The 14852-nt window shown below is 28.4% G+C and overlaps 2 protein-coding genes across 2 annotated transcripts; both read right to left on the bottom strand.

Moving 5' to 3' along the window:
• Positions 1-424: 424 nt before the first annotated feature.
• On the bottom strand, positions 425-2761 carry LOC108755356. Its single transcript, XM_018498285.1, has 4 exons — positions 2576-2761; positions 1940-2048; positions 1578-1731; positions 425-569 (listed from the first exon to the last, which is right to left on the bottom strand). Exons 1-4 carry the CDS (start codon positions 2747-2749, stop codon positions 425-427), a joined length of 582 nt encoding a protein of 193 aa, XP_018353787.1. The 5' UTR covers positions 2750-2761.
• Positions 2762-10253: 7492 nt separating this feature from the next.
• LOC108755253 (odorant receptor 13a-like) lies at positions 10254-14106 on the bottom strand. The gene is made up of 6 exons (XM_018498154.1): positions 13959-14106; positions 13088-13565; positions 11818-11917; positions 11485-11610; positions 10688-10843; positions 10254-10316 (listed from the first exon to the last, which is right to left on the bottom strand). Exons 1-6 carry the CDS (start codon positions 14104-14106, stop codon positions 10254-10256), a joined length of 1071 nt encoding a protein of 356 aa, XP_018353656.1.
• Between the last annotated feature and the right edge of the window lie 746 nt (positions 14107-14852).

Genomic DNA, 14852 nt, shown 5'->3' with positions numbered 1-14852 from the left:
TAAATGATTTTCTTAACATATTTTTTAGAAATTTATAAAAGATGTTATCAAATAAAAATTGTTTTTTGTATAGATACTTGATAATAGCGCATATAAGATACACGAAAGATTGTATAATAATTTTTTTAATTTTATATTTTTTCTCTGTATAAAATCAAAGCTGTAAAATGTAATTTATAACTCTAAAAATAATCTTTATTTTCTTATTAATAAATGATAATGTTTTTACCATTTTTTGTAAGTTATTCCATCATCAAACAAGTATAATAATGCCAATTGTGGGAATAAAAAGAAATAATTTTTGCAAAAGATTAATAATTCTAAAAAATATGTTTATATAAAATATTATTTTATTATGCGATTTGTATAGCTTATCTAAGAAAATAAAAATTATGGAATGTTTGATAAATATTTATAAGTAACATTATCGTTTTTCACTTTGTAAGAAATTATTTAAGTTCTCTTTTTTGCAGCTGTATTCTGGTGGACATTCCTCGATATTGCCATACTCAATCGCCTTCCGGAATTCTGCGATCGTCTTCTTATAATTGGATTCTGCAGGTAAGCTTCTGCGAAAATGCAAATTTTACATACAAAATATTCGCTACTTTATTTTCACAGCAATGTTGTGCATTATTTTCTATTTGATTTTCCATGAATATGATATTTTTTCTTCAAAATATTTAATTTTAAATAATTTCTAATTTAAGAGAGGTGGGGGAAGCATACACTCAAAAAAATGAAAAAGATGTCTATTTTTACAAATTTTTTTTTGAAAATTATTTATAATATTAACTTTATTTAAATAGGTTTTGATCAATATCTTATACACTTATATTAGTGAATGTTATATAAAACTTTTAATAAAAAATATTAGCAAATAACACTGATACTGATATTGGCCCTAATAGTAATAAGTTTACGATAGCCATCGTAGCTTTCGTATAGTTTATTTGAAATAAAAAATCTAAAAAGTTCCTGAAAAATATATTAATAGTCTTTGTCGCAGGAATTTTTTTAGAATCATAGTTTTTCTTTATATAATCAAAGAACAAACAATTTTTTATGAAAAATTGCATCTTTAAATTCTGAAATTTGTCATTATGTCAAAATTGAGAATGTCTAAAATTGCCTACGACAAGGACAAGATTTATTAATATATTTCAAAAACTTATTGGGTTTTAAACAAACTGTATAAAAGCTATGATGGTTACTATAAACCGCTATTATTAGTTGTAATAGTTGTATTGGCTTTATTTGTTAATACTTTTAATTAAAAATTTTATATGCAACTAATATACATATAAAACATTGGTTAAAATACTGTTTAAGTAAAATTAATAGTTCTCATAAAAAATTTGTTAAAAAGACATCTTTTTAATTTTTTGATGTAAAATCGGTATTTAAAGGTTCTCTCCTTAAAAAGTGTTTAAGTGTTTCTTATGTTTATCAATAGTGATTAATAGTAAAGATGTTTTTGAAAAGCATAAAAGTACCGAGTACTTCTTTTTATATACCATACACAATATTTAATTAATAATTTTTTATAATTTTTCTTTAATATTTTGTATACATACTGCGGCATTAACTTCATTGTTTGTAAGAGCATTTCTGCTGCGCCGAGATATTCTCTCGCAATATGTGGCTCCTCGCAAGCTGCTCTGTACAAACAGGTATCACCGATCAGATATCCAAGCGCTAATGCAAGCTCACCCTCCGATACAATATTTTCTGAAATTAATATAAAGTTATAATTAGAAACAATTGTGATTATAATTTTGAATTTTGTTATGCATATTCGCCGAGCTTTTATTCCAAAGAACCGCGGTAACATATAATATTAGTATTGCATGCAATGTAGTAATTGTTGCAATTACTATTAACGAAAAGTTTATTCAAATAAATATTAACGATTTATACATATGCATTTCGAAATTACCATCTTCTAATTCGCGTCCTTTGTAACCATGTCCTATGTAGCCAGCGCCGAACACAACTGCTTTAAGCACCAAAAGTAATAGCAAATTCGAGAGATTTAAAGTCAGCACCTGTAATATCACAATTATGTTTTAATTTAATTCTAGTTTATCGTTAAATGTTCTCGTGAGATATAACTTGATTTTGAAATAAATAATATATAAGTAAAATCCATTTTAAGTCATTTAGATAATATATTTTATTATACTATACCTCATCTAAATATAATATTAGCTAACAACTATAAAGCATAATTTATATTGAATAAAAACGATTATGATATTGATCTAATTACTACTGACGTTTACTGGGTCTTTAGAGTTTAATAAAGTACTTATTTAATTTAAATTTTTTTGACATTGATATTGAAAAAACATTATTTTCCATTTGTTCTTTACACATTTAATTGTCAGGAGCTACCTAAGCAGAACAACAAGTCATTATGATGTTAAAATGACTCTAAAATGATCATTAAAAGTCATTTTTTAATAATTTCTGATTCATTTTAATGTCATTTTGATGTTATCATGACTTGTTGTTCTGCTTGGATAATCATATTTTTGTAATTTCTTATATAATAATGCATAATTTTTATTACCTGACTGCTGGTCGTTGATCTTTGCACTAATTCCTTTGCGATCTCAGCCAGCATAGACCCAGTATATTTTTTATCATTAGTTCTTTTGTAAGGCTCTCGAATGTCGACTGTATGAGCGCATACACCGTAGGTTACCAGTGCGATCAACACAAATACTCTCGCGTTAATTATCATCTTTCTTGATAATATACGTTGTAATTAACAAGACGTTTTCAGTAGATAATCGTAAATCTTAATTATCACTTAAATTGCTACTATTATTTTAAATTTATTCTGGAGAAGTGTAGAATTTCTTTGTTCTCTCGCTCAAATATATCTCAGGTTAGTTATATTTGGAATTGACTAATATCTTGGATCCTCGAAATATATGCTTTGTCAATCAAGTCAAAGTACTATTGAAATGTTAAACTAAACCTTTAACTCAAACTTTTAAAATCGAAATAACGTCGCGATCTGCATGGAAGTGTACTTTTATATTAGACGCGCACATTGCTCTCCCGGTAAAGCGTGAAGTCGTTTTATCCGCGTCTATCTGCGCTTGCAGTTAGTAACTGTCATCTTCTGATTTTCTCCATTGTGACGGTAAACCACGCAATCGTTAATGACACTTATTAGTCACTCTTCAGCTCTTCGCCGCACTCGGCGTGCACTTTCCTCGTGGGTTGACGGAAATAAGTGGTGAAAGCACGTCACTTGTAAACTTTTACTCGAATAAAATACCCAACGGATAGAATTAAACGATGCACTCGTGTGAATTCTTTCGACCAATTGATCATTTTAATGGTCCCTTTGTTGCATTTTTTGATAGAATTAATATTATTAGCACTTGCCAGGCAATCGGATATTTGATTCTTGGAGTGAAAATTCGCGCCATTACTGCTTCTTGAAAAAAAATATTTACAACTCTTGCAAAACATCATTATTACGAATGTAAAATGTTAAAATATTTGTTCAAAGTATTGAAAGTGAGAAGTACTACTCATAAACTTTAATATTTTCACGGAAAAAAATTTCAGTAATATAGAACAATGAGCAAAATGATAGGAAAAGCGACGGAGCGATCATCTCCGTGGATCGTCTAGGTTGGAACTGCGAATTATCGATCGAATATTTGCGACAGTAGAATTTGCGAGTTTCGTATATCAGAACTCTGTTTTGTTATATTCTCGAAACACTCCCAGAGAACTATCATTTTTCTCGTAGACAGAATACTTAATTTACGAACTTATAACATGAACTGTTGGGCGTAATCACAGGGTCTATAGACTCTTTCGTTAAATATGCATCAGCAGTGTGCGCTTTACGTGAGTAATTCGTCTGTAGCGGATCAAGTTGCTCAAATATGCACCCGCCCTAGACGGACAGTCGGAACGGAAAAACAAGCCGGCAAAAAAACGAGGAAAATGTTGAGGGAAAATAAAGTTTTCGCTGCATACTTAATGTGAGATCCGAGCTCCTGCGAAGCCCATTAATAGTCGCCGCCGTGCCCTGCTATTTTCGTTTCGTCACGTCCTCTCATATATCTTCCTTTCCGTATAATGCACCTCCTCCTACATCTCTTATTCATTGCGGTCGTCTCTGCGCACGTGCAGAAATTACAGAATTTGCATATTACGTTTTGAGGAATCGCTTTTTTTATATGCAATAATATGCTTTAATATGAAGTAATATTGCTTCGATCGATCGATAGATTTCCAATACCAGAATAGAATAAAAATCCAAATTCCGCGGATCGTAAAACACAAATATAATGCAATGAGATGATATTGTATATAGGTACAACAATATACAATTGAACAAAATAATATTAGCATGTTAAAATACATCTATAAACGTTATAATTAAATTCTTTTACCTATAGCTCTTTGTAAAAATTGAAAATTATTGGAGCGATAAAACAATGAGGAAATATTTTAGTTCGTACTACATATTTACGCATAATTTGATTGATAATAATTATTCGACTATTTTATGAACGATTTTTTCTATTTGTACATTGAAATGACAAAATGAATTGCAATTTTTGCATAAATAGAATTAGAAGTTTATAATAATTTTTATCAGTATTTATATTTTTATATAAATAAAAATGTTCTTTTTGTCATAAATAATATAATTTTATTAACAAGCATCACTTACGAATTACTGTTTCATCTTCATTTAGAACTATTCATTGCGTAGATATATACAGTACAGAACATGTACATAAATCATTGATCTCTTTAGAACCTAAAAATCTATATCGATTTTCCGTTAAAATTTTTTTAAATTATTCATAATGCTCAATTTTTTTCAAATTATTCATAAAGTGATCAATATAATTGTATATTTTTCGTTAGAAAAACTATTAGACTAAAAGCTATTTTTTCATTTTTTCAGAATAAAACATTAAAAATTTTTTTATAATACAAATTAAAGATATGCATGCGTTTATATGTAGAAGAATATATAAATATGAGATTAAATAATTAAATATATTTCACACATGTAATATATAAATCTAAAATTAATTTCATTGATTGAATTTGATTGATTTAGTTTATTCAAAGATTCAAAGAAATCAAGAAATAAAATCGATTCGATTATGATATTTTATGATTTCGTACCTTGTTAGATAGAATTTCCGGTTGGAAAAATATAATGGCCGGTGATGATGTGTAATGGCGATCGAACTCGACACATGATGATCATTAGCGATCTCGTTTCACGCTGACAAGTTGTAGCAACCGCAGTCATATGCCGTGTATGTTATTTTCGTACTCTGGAATGTCAGATTCGAAGGATTCCAAGGGAAACATGAGTCATAGAACTGTAACTAAGTACAAAATGAGGATACGATAGCACTAAATATGAAACTGCAATCAGAAGCTCTGTAACGCAAACATCAAATTCTCTCCAAAGTGCTATAGTATATATTTCGAATATTTTTTCGCTGAACGATGGCATTGATAGAATTTGAGTAACACATCAGGATTTTGAATAAATTTTTAAATAAATTTTATATAGTACCTAAAAAAGTAATTTAAGACTTTTCAAATAAATTTTTTTTAATTTAGGTATCGTAAATTTTATTTTATTAATGAGTTTTGCAGTAAAAAGTATTAAAATGTCATCTTATCTCAATTTACTCAAAAACCTGACATGAAAATTCTGTTAATAGCATTATATTTAGCGTAAAAAGATCTTCGAAGTCTATAATATGGCATTTTGAAAAGAATTACATCCTTGATCTGTTATATAACACTATGACATAGATTGATTTTATCTTTCTGAATGATTTTTTAATACATTTGAGAAAGAAGGAAAATAATTAATTAATTACTATCTAAAAAGAAAATTACTGTAAAGAAGAAACAAAAATATTATATCAAAAAAACACGTATTTTGGTCTCGCTTATTAACACTCAAGGCGTCATGCAGATTGCCTTAACACGAAAGCGTGTACCATAGTTAATGACTACACAATTTTGAAATACATAATCATCAACGTAACAAAGCAAATAGGTTTGCTTTCTAGGATACTGTTTAGCACTAAAGAATTTTAATGTCTAATTCGTCTATTAAACTAACAATATATTTTGTTGGTTAATTGAGATAATAATATTCACTGATATAAAATAAATTTCATGTTTGTTTGCAAATTGAATCTTGTCCTTAGAAATATAATTCAAAATATACCTAATTTCAACTATATGTCGAATGGCATCGATATATCGGAATATAGGATTTTCGTCAATAAATTAATCAATAAACTATTAGAATTCATATTTAATTGGAAATTTAATCTTGTGCTTGGAATTATGATCTAATATACGTAGTTTTGGTAATATATCGAGACATTACGACTATCAGGATTTAAGTCAATAAATAGATCAATAAATTATCACCCATATAGCACAGAGAATTAAAAAACAATTCAGAAAGAATTTAATTTATTGTATGTCATTAATTTTGAGTTTGCTTTCAGATGCAAAAAGAATTCTTTTTTTAAAAAGTCCTAAAAAATTTCTTTTTGTACTTGAAAATGAACTCCAAATTTATGACATACGACTGAAGTCTTTTTGAATTCTCTGTGTCTTTTGAACTCTATGTGGACAGTATTTATATTTGTCTCAAAATTTAATCTTGTTCTTGTGGTAATATGATACAGTTTCGGCAATATATATCAAAATATTGGGATTTAGATCAATAAGTAAATTAATAAGTTATTGATATTTATATTTGCATGAAAATTTAATCTTGTTTTTGAAAATATAATCCAAGATATATACATATGTATTATATAATACATAATATATATAATTTCGGCAACATAGTATTGTTATATTAAAATATTGGGATTTTGTCAATAATTACCAACGTTTATATATTTATCTAAAAATTAAATCTTATTCTTGAAAATGTAATCCCAAATACATATATGCTTTTGGCAATATAGTATTAATATATTAAAATATCGGGATTTGTGGCAATATATCAATCAATAAGATACGTTCACTGTATTACCTTGACAAGTAGTTTTTCGCCGATGTTAACAGTACACATATAATTGTAGCAATATGTAAATCATGTAAATTACAGGAAAACGAATTTGGTGATGAATACTTTATCCTTTCTAATATAATTGACTTCAAATGAGAAGTCGATAATTCCGATTTATTTCCCTTTTTCTCTTTTTTTTTATTTTTACGGATTATATCTCTCTTTTTTTCGTAGCTTACACGAACGCTTGTAAATACTGAAAATAAAGTTGTAACAAGCATCTCAGCATTTGTCTCAGAATATATTATGTTGAATTATGAAAGAATCTTCGATCGTTTCTGGAAATCTTATAGAAAACAATACTGTCAAGACAAGCGTAATATTCTTTTTATAAATTACGTTTTTATTTTTCGAGATTTATATTTTTATAACATTTTTAAAATCTTTTGAAATAACTGATTATCGCTCACTTGCTTAAACAGAATATCAGAAATAGGATAATTATTTGTTGAAAATTTTAAGTAATCTCTTAGTAATGCGTAATAATCGTTCATTTCGAGCTTTCTGTGTTACTTCTTGCTTTACTGATCTCACCTGTTGAAGTATTCATGCATTCTCACGATATTTTCGCACTTCGTCTGAAATTCCGCTTCTTTACAGACGCACAGATTTGTCAGTTTCCGACGTAGATTCAAAAACTACATGAAAGAAACTATTTCGAAAAAGTATCTAAAAATTTAGCTAGATATACAGATCTGAAAATAATTTTATCGGCCTATCAAAATAATTATGTCACGCATGTGTTATCCAAAAACGAGACATAAGAGGTCTTAAGCCTGATTGTATCAACGTTACTTTGACTTTAAGCGAAGCTCTCTATCTTTTCTATTCTCTCGACTTTAAAGAGAAAAAGTAAGCTAGAGTTTTAAGCCTCTCTTAAACATTGGTGAGATTGAGTCTTAAAGACATATTTTAAAAGATGTCTTAAAGATGTCTAAAAGACATATTATTTTCAAGACATTTTACATCTTGATTTTGAACTTTGTTGTCTAGGGTAAGACGCTAAAACTGATTGCTAGAATGTCAAAACTTTTTGCAATATTATTTATTATATTAATAAATACTGAGTTTCCTTCGTAATTATTTTGAGAGCTCAATAAATTATTTTTAGCCTATTATTGTATATCTTGCTAAATTTTTAGATTCTTCAGCAAAATTCATTTTTTCCATGTGATTACCCAAGTATCACAGCAGAGCCTGCAAAGCGCTAAAAAATACTTATATACACTTTTTAGCGCTTTTTAAATGCTTTATACATAGGCATTGTGTGCTTCTTGTGGGTACATGTGAAGTACTAGGGTGACAATAAAAGTGTTCACTGCTGTGTAAATAGTTGCCGTATACATATTCTCTGAAATTCTTCGAAAAATCTCAATTTAAAGAGTAAAATCCCACTCTTAAAAATCGAAAATCGAATCAATCGAAAACAATCTTTTTAAAGACTGGCCTCAATTTTCATTTTTTAGAATGGGATTCTACTCCAAAGAATTTAGGGAATAAGAAAAAGATAAACCTTTACATTAGGGGACCTCTTCGATGACTTTGATCTTAACATATGTTATAAAGGTGTACTGATTAACCTTATAATTTTCCTTATAAATTAATTAGCGGTCTCTTATAGTTTCTAAGATATTTAGATCTTTACTTCACTAAATGACTCCTTTCTGTTAAGGGAGAAATGAGTCGGACGCCCTTGAAGCAGGGGGAAGTGGGGTGAAACTCGCTTTGCGTGGAAGTCGTGCATCCTTAATCAGGGGAGGAGGTGGGGTGGAAGTCGCTTCGTGTGGAAGTCGTGCGTCCCTAAGTAGGGAGGAGCGGGAGATGGGATGAGAATCGTTTTGCGTAGAAAATCCTGCGGTATATGCAGAAAATAATGAAATTTTGAAAATGAATTTCATGTAAATATATCTCGAAAACTATAAGAGACCGCCGATTAATTTAATAAGGAAAAGTTGATCACCTCTATAACATATATCAAGGTTAAGGTCATGGAAGAGATGTTCTCTAAAGAAATACTGATATAATTTGCGATTCTATCCGCATAATGCAAGTCTGTTTTAATAGACAAAGATAAAGTAATGACAAGAATAAAATTTTTTCTCTTTTCTGTATTTATATGATATTTCATAAAATTTATTTCATTTTGATTTATGTATTTGATATTAGAAAGGAAAAAAAATTACATTGACATATTAGAAACGCTGCATGCAAATACAAATGTTAAAAATATAAGTAGTAATGTTTATTATCTTTCTACATTACATTTAAATATAATAAATTTTATAAAATTAAACTGTTTTATATTTTTGCACTTGTATTAATAATTCAAAAAATTATGTTGGAATTCACATAAGTTTTCGAACTGTTTACATATTTTTATTCATATTTTTATGATCTTAAAATAGTAATTACAATTTTAAATAAAATAGTATATACATTAATATTGAGAATAAATCGCTTGCATGCAAAGGTTCCCTCTGTCGTAACAGTTTGCAAACAAATGGCAATGAAGAATATGTAAGACTCTCATGGTCAATATATTTAACTATCGATTGATGTTAAAAATAACATTAAATATATTTTCGATATCATATTATTTCTGACGCATGAATTATTATAGATATAAGGTAATTGATCTATATATATATATTTGTCTATTACAAACATTTTCACAAAAATTTATCTTTTTTTTTCTCAAGAAATATTTATTTGTAAGAGGTAAGAACTAAAAGTCTTGTGAAATATAACATTTTAAATATTATTAATATGTTAAATGTTTTATATTTAACATATTAATAATATTTAGGGCATTAAATATTAGCAATTAAGATCTAACGGTGACTCTTAGTTCTTTTGATCTCTTACTATTATTTTATTCAATTAAGTCTAATAATTAACCTTTTTTAAATATTTATTTGTTAATAAAAGATATACCAAAATAAAAGATATTTAAGTCTTGTTTTAAAATCTAAAAATGTTTGTCGATTCTTTTAAGTACACTTATAAAATATGATGCAGACAATTTGTTACATATTAAAAATAGAAGTAAAATTCTGAGTGTTGCAAATTGATTCTATATTCTTTAACAATAACAATACAACTGTACAACAATTATCATAATTACAGCAATCATGAATTATTCTTTCCGTTCAGTTACCGTAAGTAATACTGAAAGATAACCGAGTGAAGTTTTTACAATCTGAAATAAAATTTCACAGAAAATTCAACATACTTACACAACATATTTATACACATTTGTAAAACTAACCTATAGAATCAATGAATGAATCATTTTATTGATTAATAAATCAATCAGTTCAATGATTACTCAATCAATTCTTTGCAATATTTGTAATCGATAATATCAGGAAAATATCGTGATTGATTTATATATGAATGGGTGAATAGATTAATCGATTGATTGATTGATTGATCGATTGATCGATCAATTAATAAATCAATTCCTGAATTAATCACGATTTTTTTCTATGATATTGCAGATAACATATTGGAAAATAACTTACAATATAATTATTTATAAAATAATAATTATTTATACAATATTTTTACCTTGCTGAACATCTGTAAAGAAAATGTACTGAATTTCCCAGCAGTTAAGCAAAGAGGTACTGTTGATCTATGTATTATAAGTAAAAGATTTCTAGCTTCCTTTCCTGGCACATTAAACCAGTTCGATTCGTACGCAGAGAATCCTATCTCAGTACTCTTAAATGTTATTAATTAATATTTAATACCTAATATCTAAATTTATTAATGATTTTAATGTGATTATTATTTTCTACAGTAAATATATTTTTTTTCACTTTACTAGGCGATTAAAAAGTGTAACATATTATTCTTTCAAGCAGTTATACTTTAATTTATAAGACGATAAAAAATCAAAAAACTAATGATTGATTTTTTTGATCCATAAATAATAAATAATGCATTTATCAACCAAAAAATTAATTAACTTCAATTTTTTTTCGTCTTATAAATTAAAATATAACGTATATTGTATATGTATGTTTGCAATAAATATCTGCAATGTAATATTTGCAATAAATTCTTATTCTACTATCAGCAAACAAACTGACGTTATTTGTCATCATTTTAATGTATTTTTAGCGTCTTTAATGTCAAAATAACGTTAAAATAACAATAAATAATATCAATTTGTTTGTTGGGATATTTTGCGAAGAAATGAGGAAATGCAATAGGTATGTAATATACATTCAGAAGTGCCAAATAATGCCATTAATGCATTAGCAATGGATTGCGACACGGCTATAATTCGCAAACCTTATGGCACTTCTGAAGAAAATACGTGTGAAAGCACATTATGCACATATATTTATGAATCTTACTTGAACAAGCAGCATTTCACCGACGTAACAATAAATATACAAGTGAACTAGAACAAATCCTACGAAAATGCTCAGAAAAATTAATTGGAAGGTTATCGATTCGTTTTCTTCTTTGTTTATTAATATCTAAAATATTTCTGATTTTTATTACACACATTTTTATATTTTCTGAATTAATTGGAAGGATTTATGCGCAGTAACGTGACACAAACAAATGTAATGTTAAACAACATGTAATATTAACAAAATGTTAATATTACATTTTTAATTGATTAGAACGGAAATAAATGCGTGAATAATATTTGATAAAATGCTGTTTTCCATGCTACTCACCCTAAATACCTGGAACCCTTGAAAGCATAATTGAACAGTACAAGAAAGCATCTGTATTAGCATTATCATGTTGAAGGAATCCTCAATTGTTTTTGCAAACCTTGGCATATATGATTTTCATTTTTATCGATTTATACTGAATTATGACATAAATATACATAGAATTTTGCAAATTACATTTGCATAAACAATTTGATGTTAAGTAGATTATTTTACATTAGACAAAATATTATATAAACCTTTTTTACCAAATGTTTTTTATTCGGTGACATGGCACGAAGACATGGCAGATAATTATTTTTACAGTTGAATTTAATTGATTTTAATAAATTAAACTTAAAAATTTATTATGTGTATTTTATATAATTTTATAAACAGAGAAAAAAATTTGAAAATAAATCTATTAATACTTAAATAATTAATTTTGAAATTATTAGAGCAATCAAATGAAATATATCGGATGAAAAATTTAGACAATGAAATCAGCTTGTACGTTATTGTAGTAATCATTGTGATTGGCACTTCTTCTATTGTGAAACTAGACGACGGATGCCGTGTTCATAAAACTCTTGGGCTGGAATTATACCTATTATATTCGCAACAGTTTCCTGCACTGTTGCACCCGACGGAAATTGCCTGCTTTTTAGATTCTTCTTTGAATTTCCAAAGATGTGGAAATTGCATGGCGACAAGTTTGGGTTGTAGGTCGGGAGCTCCAATATTTCTCCGGGAACTGTAGACGCTATGCAATTTCCATATCTTTGGAGACCTGTATCCCGAGTCTGTAATTTTTAACGACAGTGTCGATTTTTATATTGTCGTTGCGCAGATATTATACATAGTGAAAAAGTGTAACGACAACATAATGATATCGAACTGTTTCATTAGAAGTTACAGAATCGAGTACTGATGGAAAATCTGACAGGCCAAATTTTCCGTTGGACGCAGCATGGCATGAAACTGTTTGTAAGTGAGTTTGATCATATAAGCCCAAGGAATTTTACAAACAGGCCTCGTCTGATTTCACATAGAAAAAGTGTTTTGCCAACTGGCAAATGATAAGATATTAGTTCATTTCGAATATATATTCATACATATTTGAATTTTTTATCCGCTACATTTTATTTGACTGCTCTAATAACTTTAATATTAAACAATTATCTGCTGCAGATATAAAAAAATGTATTTTGAACTTATTTCATATGAGGCAATCTTACGTTCTATAGCAGAAAATATATAAAAGTTTTTTCTTTCTATGAATTATACAAACCAGTTTAAATGTTCATGTCTCATTACAATTTGTCTCAGTTCACTCTTGAACTCTTGAGACGTTTTTACTCCATTCGGATCGTTAACGAGATTTTTGAGCTTCTCGCGCAAGTTTTCGAATTGGCCGCAGACATGGATCACTAGCATGGAAATGAAACTGTCGCTACCGGTATAAGCAACCGTTCCGCTAAAAGCAGATAAAATCTGGCATGCACAAATCAATTCAAAAATTGGGCTTTTGGTAGCGTCGAAAGGAAAATAGGCTGTATAAATCATGGGACGAGCCGAGTCACCAGGTGAAAATATGATCGCCGAAATCTTTAGAACGATATAAATGATTAGTAAGGTCTGGGTTAATATTGTGCACCATATGGATATCTTTCTCACAAGTTTAGCATTCTTCAGCATAATTGTTCTTTCGTCAGACGTTTTTGATGTATACCAATCTTGATAGAAGAAGTTGACCAGCAGCTTCAAAACTTTAAACAAATATTGTCTTTTTGAATTTTTGAATAAAAATTTATGTAAGCCGGTCTAATTTTATTTTATCACTAGATATTTTGCTGACAATTTGGCATTTTGCTGAATTATATCTTTATTTGACATAATCACGCAAAATGCCGAAACGAAATTGCTGTACGAAACGATTACAAAATAATTAAAAATATAGATAATAGAAAAATAATAATAAATTATTTGTTACTACCATTATGTCGCTGTTTTGTAAACATAGAAATTAGATGTAATTGTTAAATAGCTGATTAATATTCATAAAAATTAAAATTTTAAAACGTTAAATTTATAAGAGACAATTCTATTATTCAAAAAGTTTTAATTTTTTTGCTATTTCTAACGTTCTTTGTATTTTGTACCTTTCCTTTTACGCCAGATGGTGAATGCTTTCATGAAAGAATTCGCGACTGGGATATTAGCGGTCGCCAGGTTTTCGGTCATCATATCCACGTTACCCCAAATGAATACTAAATTCGCCGATTGTGGTATACACACAAAGCCCAGCATGAAGAAACTGGCCAGCATAAAGCGACATCGGGAGAGTCCGCTCTTTTGTTTAGGATTTTGTAACGGATCGGGCCAGATGCCGACAAGGCTCAAATTGAATCGATTCCATCCGATCGCGAAATTCAAGTCTATGCAGATCGAATTTTGCTTCAAAAATTAACGAATGAAGAATCGAATTTGATCATTATTCGATACTGTCATTGTGCTAAAATTATATTGGCGCAAAAGAACATCGACGCGATTTACAATATAATTTTGCTTCCAAAATATACAATTACAAGAAAGGATACATTCCAAGCAGAACAGTCTACTGAACATAAAATCTACATTATGACATCAATATGGCGTCGAAATGGTTCTGAAATAATTATTAAAAGTCACTTTTTGATTAGTGATTCATGATTCATCTTAACGTCAAAATGGTATTATCGCGATCTGTTGTTCTACTTGGAATATTTCTTAATTAATTATTTTAAACACTCAGCAATTAGTAGCGCACTATATTTCACAAATATATGTGTAATATGTTTTTTAAACGGCTTTGCATTTCTCTTCTCTAACTCTTGTGAGATTTAGGAATACATCTAGATAACAATTTTATTATCTATTTTTCACGTAAGCACATGAGCATCTCTATCCGTGCATACCTCGATCAGCATCCATCGATACTTATACGGATGTCAACGATGCAACGACTGAAACATTTTTACGATCGACTTTTTTCCATCCCTTCCCTAAAGATCACG

This window comes from Trachymyrmex septentrionalis, unplaced genomic scaffold (genome assembly GCF_001594115.1).
Source record: "Trachymyrmex septentrionalis isolate Tsep2-gDNA-1 unplaced genomic scaffold, Tsep1.0 scaffold87, whole genome shotgun sequence".
NCBI classification, from domain to species: domain Eukaryota; kingdom Metazoa; phylum Arthropoda; class Insecta; order Hymenoptera; family Formicidae; genus Trachymyrmex; species Trachymyrmex septentrionalis.
This window is presented reverse-complemented; position numbering and strand designations above follow the sequence as displayed.

What these genes read in the sequence shown, in the direction of transcription:
- LOC108755356 (XM_018498285.1), bottom strand. Translation starts at nt 2,749, where the DNA reads ATGATAATTAACGCGAGAGTATTTGTGTTGATCGCACTGGTAACCTAC. An exon ending in GATCAACGACCAGCAGTCAG is followed by an intron (nt 2,049 to 2,575) that starts GTAATAAAAATT and finishes GTGATATTACAG; the next exon opens with GTGCTGACTTTAAATCTCTC. An exon ending in AGGACGCGAATTAGAAGATG is followed by an intron (nt 1,732 to 1,939) that starts GTAATTTCGAAA and finishes TATTAATTTCAG; the next exon opens with AAAATATTGTATCGGAGGGT.
- LOC108755253 (XM_018498154.1), bottom strand. Translation starts at nt 14,106, where the DNA reads ATGCTGGGCTTTGTGTGTATACCACAATCGGCGAATTTAGTATTCATT. An exon ending in CATCTGGCGTAAAAGGAAAG is followed by an intron (nt 13,566 to 13,958) that starts GTACAAAATACA and finishes ATTTGTTTAAAG; the next exon opens with TTTTGAAGCTGCTGGTCAAC. An exon ending in CTTTACAGATGTTCAGCAAG is followed by an intron (nt 10,317 to 10,687) that starts GTAAAAATATTG and finishes ATTTTATTTCAG; the next exon opens with ATTGTAAAAACTTCACTCGG.